Source organism: Pundamilia nyererei, unplaced genomic scaffold (assembly GCF_000239375.1).
Source record: "Pundamilia nyererei isolate P.nyererei 1_Seehausen unplaced genomic scaffold, PunNye1.0 scaffold00011, whole genome shotgun sequence".
NCBI lineage: Eukaryota > Metazoa > Chordata > Actinopteri > Cichliformes > Cichlidae > Pundamilia > Pundamilia nyererei.
In genome coordinates this window covers 5,552,884-5,565,137 of record NW_005187412.1, presented here as the reverse complement: position 1 = coordinate 5,565,137, position 12,254 = coordinate 5,552,884, and the positions used below count along the sequence as shown (strand labels likewise).

Sequence of the window (12,254 nt, the reverse complement as noted above, 5' to 3'; positions counted from 1 at the left end):
TTCCTGAGTGGAATATTGGGCTTTGTATCAGTCCTAATTAAACTTTAACCTTTCAGTTCCATCTGCTACTTGATTTGAGATATGTTTTGAGCAATGCATCCACTAAGTGCACAAAATTAACACAAGACATGAATTTTACAGTCATAAATCCCCATTTTCCCCCCAAGTTAAGTGTGAAATTAAAGCTAAAGTAAGTGGAAAAAATGCTATAAATCATGGAATAGAAAAAGTCAGTCTTCATACAAAACTGCACGTCTTTCTGGTGCTGGTTAATGTACTTGTAATAACATGCAATTAAAACTATATTGGATTTGGTCAAATGAATTTTCATCAAGGGGCTCTAACCATGTGAACCTCATTATAGTTACTTAGTTAAACTTCTGTCATCAGTCGTCACTTCTCTCTAAAGGAATTTGACTAAATACTGGACTTTATAAAGACAGACGCAAGTTTTTGGAAGTAAAATATGATCCATGAATGCATTCATTGTGTATGTGTGTGTGTGTGTGTGTGTTGTGTGCTTTAATGCTCCATTATTCACTGCAGGTGGGCCTACTGTTAGGGGGACGCTTCCACTCACGGTGCCAGAAAACTGACACGTAAATAATTTTTTAGTAGTGAGGACCACAATCCCACACACTCTCGCTCTGACCTTCCTGGGCTGCAAAAAACAAAGAGTGTCCAAGGTTCTTGTAAGATCAGTTAGTAAAACTGTGGATACTTTTTCTGTTTTTTGTCCGCTGAATAAAAGGAGACCAGATTATGTTTGTGGCCAAAGCATGAAGCACCCTCTAAACACACCAAGAAAATTCAAAAGGAATAATAAATTATGCTACATTTCATCTTCATTTACAGCCATCACATTAGGTAATATTCTGACACTTAGGAAACAAGTTTTTATCTCTGAAAGGATTCATTAATTAATCGATACTTTCTTGATTCACATGCAGTGCACAAGAAGCCACAAGCTCATCAGTTATCGTCAGGTTCTCTGCTAAGAAAAAGCCCAGACAGAAGTATACTGTTCTAGCAGGTTGACGATTAGTTTAAGTGATCATGAACTCTGGTTCACTGCCATAAATCATCCTTCTGGCAAAAGAGGAGTGAGTTCAAAGCAATTAGATATTTGTTTGACAGCAAAAGATGCAACATAAACTGTTGTAAAGTCACTTTATCTCTTCCCTGAGGACAGTCGGTTTACAGCAGAGTGTGAGCCAGGTTTTCAGAGCATGAACATTGCATCAGACATGCAACTATGGACACCTTTCATTCTCATGGATTTAATTTGAAATCCAACCAAGTCAAAGAAGCAGATTTCTACTCGTCTTTCACTCGCTTGCTTTCTTTTCTTCCCTCGGACATAAAACGCGTGTTTGCATGTGTCCACCATGTGTGTGTGACAGTATGAGCTTACTTGTGCCTTGAATGCAGTGTGTGTCCGCATATAATGTGAAGCGAGCAGTTCATCCGTCTTCCTTTCTGCTGCTTGCCCATAAGCTCTGTGAGTATATGCAAAACAAATGTGCACTCCACTGGAAGAGCAACTAACACACACACACACACACACACACATATATATATATATCCATTTGGCATGGGTGTCTATGGATAATGGAAAATATCAGTATTGAAAATATCCTGAATCAAATATAACAGACTCATTTTGAAGCTGTGATATAATTGGAGTAAAATGATCACTTTTTTATTATCATCAAAAATATATTTTTCTCTGAGACAAATTCATAGCCTACAAAAATTTCATTCATAAATACAGCAGTGCTTGAATTGTACTGCACATGATTATAGGTAAAAAGCCATTATGTACTTAATTATTTGCGAATAATAATTATAAATGATGATAAGGGTCTTCCAAATACTGAGTTGTTGATTAAAGTAGGAAACCTCAATAAGCCAACAGGATGTTTTTATACTGGTCAGGTTAATAGAAAGGTTAGCTAAAGCAGACCGGAAATATACTCACTTCTAAGTAATCCTTAAGAACGGTCGTTGTGTAAGATGTTCAAGCTTTTATTTTATACACAGTATGAAACCATAAAAAGACAAATTACATAAAAATATTATTTTACTCCCAAACTTTTCTCTGGGCGTAAAATTATATCTCCTATGTCATAAAAAAAACCAATAAGGAAACTAATTCGAAAAATGAATTTTGAACTCTTTTATTCAGAGGAAAAGTATTTCTGGCATGCTATTAAAGCTGTCGGTCAGCATGACAAAACAAATATATTAATTAGTATCAGTAATAACTCAAATCTTTCGGTGGTTTGTGCACATAATCTACCTGGGTGCTGGTGTATTATTTAGTAAGACTGTAATAATAATAATCGTATTTAACTGAAATGTAAAAGTCTAATAAAGCTAGTATATAGCTAGTAATAGTTATCGCCACAAATCAAACTGGGGTTTTTTTCGCTGAAGTTAATAGGATGCAAGTGACTCCGAAACCCGTTTCAGTTGATATTTCAGAGATGAAAAAAAAAAGATCTTTTAAAGCAATACTCGTGTTATTCTGAAGCCACATACTTGGACCTGTCGGCTGAATATGGATGATTTGCCCTTGATGAACCATTGCGAATGAAGGATAAAATTGTCCCCTCTCCGCCCCGGTGCCATCACTCGCAGGCTATATATTCATATCCAAATTGCTTTATTGTCACGTGTTAAGCCCCACGCCTCTCTTCTTGCAAACTCCTTTTCCTTTTTCTTTTTTTTTAAGAAAAAGAAAAACCCAAATGAGCGCACTAACTCGTTCATGTCATCAACATAATCACTTGGGAGAGGTCTCGAAGGCAGGAGATCTGTGTCCCATCCTCTAAGGGAAGACGGGTTTGTGTAACTCTCCTCAAACCTGAGGGGAGTTGTGGAGTGTTTGGTCAACGACAGTGCTTCCTGGAAAAGATCTGAATCGTTTTATAACCAAACCCAGCTGCGGTCTGGTGTGCGCTGCAGTCACCGCGTGCATGTATGTATGCGTGCGTGCGTGCGGATGTATATGTGTGTGTCTATTTTCATCTGAATGAGGTAGAAGGAGAGGAAGGGGTTTCTGCGCTTCCCTTTCCAATAGAGGGAGAGATAGGAAGAGAGAGGGGGGAGAGAGAGACAGAGAGACAGAGAGAGAGAGAGAGAAAAGTTTGGTCTTGTTCTCCCTTTCACTCTTTTTTTTTTAGGCATGAACACTGAGACCTGCGTTTCATACAGCGATATGACATCCATGGATTCATATTATAGCTCTTCTGCTGCGCAAGGTAGGGATCACCAGACGGACCACTTTAGGACATTCCCAGCTACTGATACCAAATACAGCCCCGCTGCCTTCCTGCCCAACAAAGGTCAGGGTTACGGAGAAAAGTCCAGGAGCCCCTTCCAACAGGAGTGCCAGTCATTGGATGCCGCCGCAGCTGGGCAAGGCACTTTCAGCAAATACCACCTCTTCATGCAGAGGTCTTCTTGCAAAACACCCCCCGAGGAGGACAAACTGCACCAGGAGAGGGGACACAACGGAGCGCTCATCTCTTGCTACGGTGAGTGGGGAAATAATTAAGATGAGAAAAAAAAAACAGATCAGAGTTTTAATCTTGTGTTTTCAGTTTAAAGGGAAGAAACTGAAAGGGCCTGTGTATCAAAGGGCACGCTGTGCAAATAAAAGCTACCGTGATCGCTCAGCATCAGGGTGTTTTCTCCGGAGGGAGTCAGCGCGGCGTTAGTTTTACGTCTGATTTCTCGATTAGGCACACTTGCTTTGAACCTGTCACTCACTGCTCCGCTTCTTCCCACAAACTCCGCGGGTAGCTATTAAGGGTTTAGGAGATTTGATCACCAATGGCACGGATGCACAAGTGAGCAAGCAGAGCGCAGATCGGCGTGAATGGAGGAGTGTTCTGATTAATCAAACCATTATCCAAAACTGTTTTTTTTTTCTAACTTTCTGTCATCCGCAGAGAGGTGAAACTCTGAAGCATTAAAAGTGTCAACTGCAGCATATGCAGGCTCTCAAAGAGGCAGCGGTTCTGTGCGTAACGCGGTTAAGGAGAGCAATAATCTTCCCGACTATCAAATTGTCTCTTTGGCCATCAAAATTAAATTAGGGCGAATTTAATGCGATAATCTGCACTACAATCCTTAATATTGGAGTTGAGTCGGACAATTGAATTAACAGGTTTTCAGATGGCACAAATAGTGAGCCCCAAACTGATGATATTTTCATTTCATTGCACCGCCTGATTGGATCCAATTAGTTTAATTGCGAAGGGGCGCTGCTGTAATTGGTAAATGATGAGAGTGTGAATAAAACTTTGACCCTAGTTAGGCGGGCGGCCACTTTTAAACAGCATTTTCTCAGCGCATAAAACGCCTTTAACCTACAGCGAACTAAACGTAAGACGATATAGTGAACTTCCTTTGGTATTATCTGTTGTTCAAAAACAGGTACGTCATTTCTTGGTTAACAATAAGAAAACGGCTCATCATATATATATATATGTGTGTGTGTGTGTGTGTGTGTGTGTGTGTGAAATTAAATATATCTTTATATCTCTGAATGAAATATATATTATCTGGTGTGAGTTTCGTTGTCGCGCTTTCTATATCTATAGCTCAGTGGACATCTGTGCTTAAACGTAATAAATGAAATACTGTAACAAATAATAGAATAAAAAAAAAATAACCAAAAAAGCGAGCTAACGTTGCAGAAAATTGATAAAGCAAACAATAAAATAAATTCAAACAACAATAATTGTTTGATGGGAGGCCTCTGTTGTGTCGCCTTTACGCATGAAGTCATCCCACCACGATCGTCCACAAACACAGTCTGTTTATCTTTTCTTTTTTTAATTCGATGGGGTTTAGGGATGTTTTGACAGTTTCCGGATGTCGGCTTCTTTATAGCTTCACAATGTCAACAACATAGAACAGTCTTTTCAAAAAGGCATTCTGCTCCTTTAAAATGGCTCTTAAGCTTTTTATTATTCGTTAACTTTGGCGTAGATCTGATGGATCTAGAATAAAAATCGAAATAAAATGTTTTATGTAATGTTGTGAGCCGCAGTCATTAGACCGATACTTAAACTACACTTTTTTTCTTCAGTAAGAGCTATGAACTACTAAAGAACCAAAATCATTTTTATGGTAAACTTATTTATATAAATACAAAAAAACCCGATTATTGTGTTTTGTTTTGTTTTGTTTTTAAATTAAAGGCTTAAAGAGGAATCTTGATATCATATTTGCTGCATTTTTTCTAATGACATAAAATTTTATACCAGCTTTTCAGTTTCAGTTTTCTTTGGTGCTTTATCATTTCACTTCCAGTTTTAAAAACTGGAATTTGAAAAACCTCTGTCAGGTTTTCAGGTTCTCGTGGATTCTGCTTCTTTCTGCGACTCAATACTGTCCAAATGCACAGTGAAGAAAGCAAGAAAACAAAACCCATATCCACGCCATCAGTGCTCGGGCATTAATACGACTCAGATGTCAACCTTCTCTGTTTGCTTTTATTTCTCAGCTCAGGCTTGACCCTCAGAGAGCCAATCCTCCTTTAAATCTCCAGTTTGGAAACACGTGACATCCTGCTTGATATTTGCAGATCTCCTGTGTTGTTTTTTAAATCGGCGTTACAGTTGTAGAAATAAAATCTAATTCCCAGTTTAAACCCATAATTCCTAAAATACTGGAGGAAAACTGTGTGAGTCTGGGTGGTGCTGTGGGTGGTGGCTCCCTTATCAGTGGCTGCAGGTTTTTCACTGATTTCTGCAGCGCTCACTGACTCGACATAAATTGAACACAGCAGTAAAAAATGCTGAACTCGCGAGCCAAGGGAAGAATTTATAAACGATCCCTGATGTTTTTATTGGAAAATGCTGGACTGTTTTACTTCCTGGCTCATTTCTTTTATCAAACCTGTATTTTACACACTCACTCAAATTGTCAGAGATTTGCTGTGTTGTTATAATTTGCGGCTTGATCCCTTCAGTCAAAGGTGATGTGATGACTGGTCTCCGAGCTGTCTGAAGCGCAGGCCAGCCATAATTGAGACACAGAGCTGCGTAACCGTCTAATAAACATTTACTTACATTAGAGGAACTGCAAACACGGCTATGTTGTTTATACTCAGCACACTGCCAATCATATTGTTACAGCAAATCAACAAGGCAGCTCTTGGAGCCCGAAGAGAGCTTTCAGCTCAGGCTGAGGGCTGACAGCCTGAGACCGACTGATAGACTGGGAGAAGAATATGAGAGAGCGCGCTGAAAGAGCAGTGTGTGGTTAAAAACACTGTTTGAAGGCTGATTTAAAGCAACAGTCAGGCTACATGTCAGATTTAATTGTATTAAAATATCTATAAAAAGAGCCAAAGTTATGGGTTCACATTCCTTAAAAAAAATAAAGAATTAATTAAGTATTATTTTAAAAGAATCCCTCAAAATTTAATATACTGGAGAAAATATTCCATATGGAGATTAATGAGTGTTTCTGGACTACTGGATTTTTGTAGGTCATTTATTTCACAGCATAATGTATATGATTTTACAGGCAAAATATTATAATATTTGCAATTTCAGTGGTGTATGGTTTTCCAACAGGTTAAACAAGCTGCAGAAACTTGAAATACTAAAAATAAGGGACCTTGAGAATTGGTAATTATTTTCCATCACAGATAATGCACGTTTTCCTTTTTTAAAGAAATCTTGTCACCACCACAACCAGAAAAATATGCATGCGATTCACAAACTCTACTGTATGAAAAACTTTCAAAAATGGTGAAAAAATAGAAGTCTAGGGCCCCGGTAGGTCACTTCGTAGTCTTAAAACAACCACCTACATGTCTTTGTGATCCTCTTCCTCTTTTGATGTGTCCATGTCTTCTCTCAGTGTCTCAGGGTGCTGACCTTTAGCTCGGCGTTCCTGCCCTCATGTGTTTGGAGAGGAGCGGGAGCTCCCCTGCAAGCGCACAGCAGAGAAAATCCATTTGAGCCCCCCCCCATCCGAAACGCTCTGGTGTCAAAACAGAGCTCTTTGCAACATTTAGAATTGGACTCGAGCTTTACACGGTGCATGGTTAACTACCCCAGCATGACAAAGTGCAGATGGTTGACAATTTAAAGGAAAAGAAAAAAGTTATTAGTAATCTGAAATATGTGAAATGTTGCACTGGAGGGATGAAAGAAGATGTTTACCTCATTTTGAGTTCTGATGGTGGAGAGTGCCAATCCAGAATCTGCCATCATAGGCTTTAGGCCATCCATATGATGAGCTTCATCCTTATCACCACTCAGTGACCTCCTCGTGCCTTATGAGTTGGAGTGGGGTGAGGGTTATCTTCCATTAGAGAGTAAAGGTGGTCATTAAGAACTCCCACCACATATCTTCCTTGTAGGGGTACAGGAGTTGAGTTTTTTCCTGTAATTTGTCACTCATCTGTGCTTTTGCATGGAGGATTGCAGGCCTTCTTAGAGGAGATTTGTGCCTCATATACTTTTTTTTTCTTTAGGTGTAGGCAGTAACATTATTCACTAAAGATATGCCGCTGTTGCAGTTGAAAGCTATAAAAAATTGCTGTTTGTTAAACTGATTTCTTTGCACAGCCAGAATTAAATACTGCTCTGCTGCCCTGCAGGTATTAATATTTCATAACTTACACAGGCAGTTAAGGAAATTATCTTCAGTAGGACCATCATTTACATAATGCTTTCATTGCCTTGTGAGGTTTTGCCCCTGTACTCTTCAGCCTTTTTACATTTTTTATATTCCTTAACCATTTTTAGCCCCACTGCAACAATTTCACCCACTCGTAATGGCAATCTGTGCTGATTGGTTCGAGCAGGGCATAATGGGAACCAGCCACGCAGCCCAGACAACTGAGGCACACTTCAGCAACTCGGTGACATGAGTGGAGGTGACAAGGACTCAGGATCATTTTACCATTTAGCTTAAAGTTTGGCAGGGTAATTTACATTAGGCTCGGTTTGCATGGCCGAGTGAGAGCAGCAGGGCAAAAGAAAAAGGCTCACGAGGACCAGGACTTCCTTTGGTCTCTTTGTCACTGCTTCATGTAAACTGACCGCTTACGCAGAACTAGAAGACTCCAGATTGGTTCTGAAATTTTTTGTACACTTATTGTTTAGCGAGGTGAATTATGGCAAACGGTTCAAATTTCCAAATCAATAACTTGTTGGGTTTTTTTCTTTTCAAGATGTTCTTCTGTTGTGATTTCTGCTTTTTGAAGGCCGGGCACTTTCTGAAACTCTGATGATGATGTAAACATAAAGTTCAACTAAAATACACACAAAAATAGATTTTTTTTCTTCAGTTTATTTATTATTTATTCTACAAACCATATTATTGAAACTCTGTGGTTCTTTTTTTAATGTTAAAATTTAGCTTATGATTTGTGATTGATTTAGTAGGATTCCCCAGTTTTTCTGTCAGTGTCAGCGTCTTTTGTCGGTCTGATCAGTTGTGGTATTTGTAGTATTCCTGCTGCTGGGTAATTAATATTTCCTAATCAAAGAGGCGAGGCAGTTTGGGAGTTTTTAATTTCCAAACAGAGCTGCTGCAGAGCACTTTGTTAGGACTGAAGCATTTTGGATGTTTAGCTGGTGGAAACTGGTTGCACGTTGTGTTCTCAAATTCACTTGCAGTTATTGAAACCTTGAGTGGAAAAAAAAGCCATCACGCATGTTTTCAACACGGGTTTTTTTTCCCCTTCATTTTATGTCTGTGCATTCCCACGAAAAAAACAAAACAGAAAAATGTAGACGGGCAAGCTCTTCGCACTCGGAAGGAATGTTCTGTTTCGATCACACAACAAAAACATAAGATGGAGGAAATTCAGTTTTGTTCCAAAGTCTGGGAGAAACATTTGGAAGAGAGCTGGTGGGTGAGAGACAGGGAGAGCGATGCAGAGGGGGGGTGAGAGCGAGAAAGACAGAGATTGCGTGAGAGGTGATTTATCAACCTTTGTCTTTATGGGATTTTTTTTCACAGTCTGAATTTTTCACAGCCTGCTGAGATGGCTTATTGCTCTGTTGCAGAGAGGTTAATGGCTACCTGTTGCATGGTTACAAACACTGAACAAACAGAAATGTGTTCATGCTTCTTTTGTTTAGTATCAGGTTTTCCCAGTGTACAGCAGTGGTGTAAAAGTGCATTTTGTATGCTTGTATGTATGTAAGCACCTGATATTACAGCAAAGAAACCGAAGTGCAGCAATATCCTTCCAAAAGAGACAAGGCCATGATCGCTTCATCTTCAGCAGAGGTTGAAGATGTTTTTGGACTTCTTCTTCTTCTTCTTCTTTTTTTAATGATGTAAAAAAAACAACAACACAACAACACGGAGAGGATCTCTTATAACATACAGCCGGTAAATTGTCTGATCCACATTTTTAATGCTTTCGACACTAAACAAAGTGCAGGAATATAATGAGGACAGTAAATGTGTTGGTTGAGACCAAACCCGGAGCTAAGAAAGGATATCAGTGATGTACTTGGCACGCTGCATGAAACTTACATTTAGTGCTGATGTGCTTTCAAACTGCTGAATATGTAAATAAGTACTCATTCTGTTTAAAGGTTTCATTTGAGTCTATTTGATTATACGACACATCATCTCACTGTTGTGCAACAATTAAAAATACTTTAGCTTTAACTAAAAGTACAAATATGAAACAATAATTCATTACAAACAATAAGTCTCGGGTCTGTGTAATAAAATAATGACAAAACACTTTATTTTACACATTATATTGCAAATCTTTCATTTTAGCAGCAGTCTGCTTAGGTCTGCATTTGTGATCTGTTATGGAGTTAAACCGGATGATGAGTAAAACAAAGAGCATCTGAAAACAGCATCGTATTTTACATCAATCTTTAAGGCTTTCGTTTGACTGCCCAGCGTGCACGGCTAGGCTCTTCTGATGACCCCAATTTAATTTCTCTTTCACGAATGTAATCCAAATATACTCTGCTAGTGTTTTTTCTTCTTTCTCTACTTTTTGAGATATTTCCTTTTCACTTTGAATGACACGTTGTTAATCTCTCTCAGCCTTCGTGGGGTGTATGATGTATTGTGTTTCCTCTTAACACACCACGCTGACCCCAGTCAATAAAGAGGCCAGGAAAAGTGCCCTGTCACTTTACAGCCCTGTTAAATTTACACTTTGATGCTGCCCCTCGTTTTCAGCTTCGAATTAAGCAGCCCACGCCACGTCCCCGTCTAGCCCATAAGAGCGTCTGTTGTGCCCCGATGGCCTTGCAAAATTGCAAGTGTGTGAGACGCAGCAGAGCTTTTATTCAAGTGTGTAACTGTGATTTTCTAAATCCCTCCTGATCTCGTTCGGAAGAATTTTCTGAGTTTTATTTTATGTCTGCAGACCATTCCCTGTCCGCGCGGCACAGAGCTGCACAGTAATTTGAACAGATGCTGGCTGGTAGAGTCACTGCATTGAAAATAGAATATTCTGTGGTCGTGGCTAAAAACATCTTCATGGCATTTTCATCTAAAAGAGAATAATTCTGGTGCGTGCATTTGCTGGACTGTTCTGGCCTACGTGAGTTAGAGACGCTGCGCGCAGAAGTGCAGGTGTAAGCTAAAACTGTGAGAGAACAGCTGAAGTCATGAGCACTGTGATAGAGGTTTTGATGGAGCACATGTTTTTCACAGTCGCTCCTTTCCTGCCTCTCTGAGAGGAGATTTGATCCTGACAGCACTCTTTGCAGCCAGTCTTTCTTGTGCTCTCTCTGCATATGGCATTCCCTGCAGGAGGGCCCACTGCTCTTCACCTTGGGCAGTGCCGGAGTGCTAAAGAAGATTGCATGGATAACAAGCAGGAGATTGTCACAATATCCCGCCCTGCCAAAAAAACTTCAGTGACGCGATATAAACAACTGCCTTTGATCAGTGAGAGGCCTCATGATTTCAAACAGCCTGACAGCTCTTGCTTTGCAGGGACTGCGGGTGCAGGCCAGGGAAATATGATTAAATAACTGCATAGTATTTATGCTAGGAGAAAACACATTTTCTCCCTTCAAGCTCAACAGGGTATGTTAGTCATGGACAGTGAGGCAATGTTGGAAGCACTGGACCCCCAGCAAGCGGTCTGCACCAAAACACAGCTCCTGAGCCCATCAGGGGAGGCCAGACTTCTCTGTTCTCTGAACGTCGTAGAGCTAAAACGCATCTGGTCGGATGCACGCTGCAAACCGTGCAGCAAGGCAGGTTTTTACTTTCTTCCGTTTTCTTCTTCTTTGCAAGGCTGAATAAAATAAAATAAGAGCCACACAGCTTCTGCTGTCCAGAACAGGCCTCAGTATTTTTTTTTAGTACCAAGCCAAATGCTTTGCCTGGTATTAATTGGAAAAATATGCTCGTTTTTATTATTCATATCCCTGCAAACAAGATAAGGATTGTAAACTATGAATTTGGTCTCTATTAGCTACTGACAGTCCAGCATTGTACTCGACAGTCAAGAAAACAACTGCAGCAAAAGTAATAAACAGATGCTCGCAAACATATCTCGTAAAAATGTGTTAGACGACAGAATTGAGTAGAGAAAGAGAGAGGGGAGGGAATCAGGGTCCATTCAGCTCACCTTGTAGTGCATTACCCAAAATGGCTCTGAGATGGGGTCACTGGGTGTGTGTGTGTGCATGTGTGATGCCTTCTTTGCTGACCGAGCGCTGAGCAGGAGCTCACACAAACGCACACACCTCCCACTTCTAAGCTTGCAAATTGTCGGATGAGCAGATGAGCGGAGACGTCCTCGTTCCTGAAAATAACTTTGCCTCAGAAAAAATCGACAAGCAGGACGGTGCCGCACGGCTACTCTAAATCATGGTGATCAATCCGAATCCCCCCCCCCCCCCCCCCCCCCCCCAATGACGGGAATAGTTATTAACCAAGAGATGTGTTCACAATTGATTAGATCAGCGGGGCCCCAAAAGTCCTGCCAACTCAGAGACATGGCTGTTGAAATTTATGATCAGCTGAGCCATGAAGAAAGAGGGAGCGTGTTTGTAACTGAGACAGAAAGAAAGCACAAAGATCTCTATCTTGCTTGCATGGCAAGAAGCCGCTCTGCAGCTATTGCATTTTGACAGTTTTGCTGCCAGGTGACTTTGCAGCCACATGACAGACTTCAGTTACACATACGACTAATATGAGGATAAAGTATTCTGTGTGCGTCTGTGTGTGGGTGTGTGTTGGATTGGAGGTGGTTCAGGAAGGTAAAAAAAAAA

General features: G+C 40.2%; 1 protein-coding gene across 1 annotated transcript in view; it reads left to right on the top strand.

Moving 5' to 3' along the window:
- Nucleotides 1–3,190: 3,190 nt before the first annotated feature.
- Nucleotides 3,191–12,254, top strand: part of alx4a (ALX homeobox 4a) — a 15,707-nt gene continuing 6,643 nt past the window's right edge. Inside the window, exon 1 of the mRNA XM_005724304.1 lies at nucleotides 3,191–3,542. Within this exon, the coding sequence (XP_005724361.1) occupies nucleotides 3,191–3,542 (352 nt within the window). The remainder of the gene's footprint in view (nucleotides 3,543–12,254) is intronic.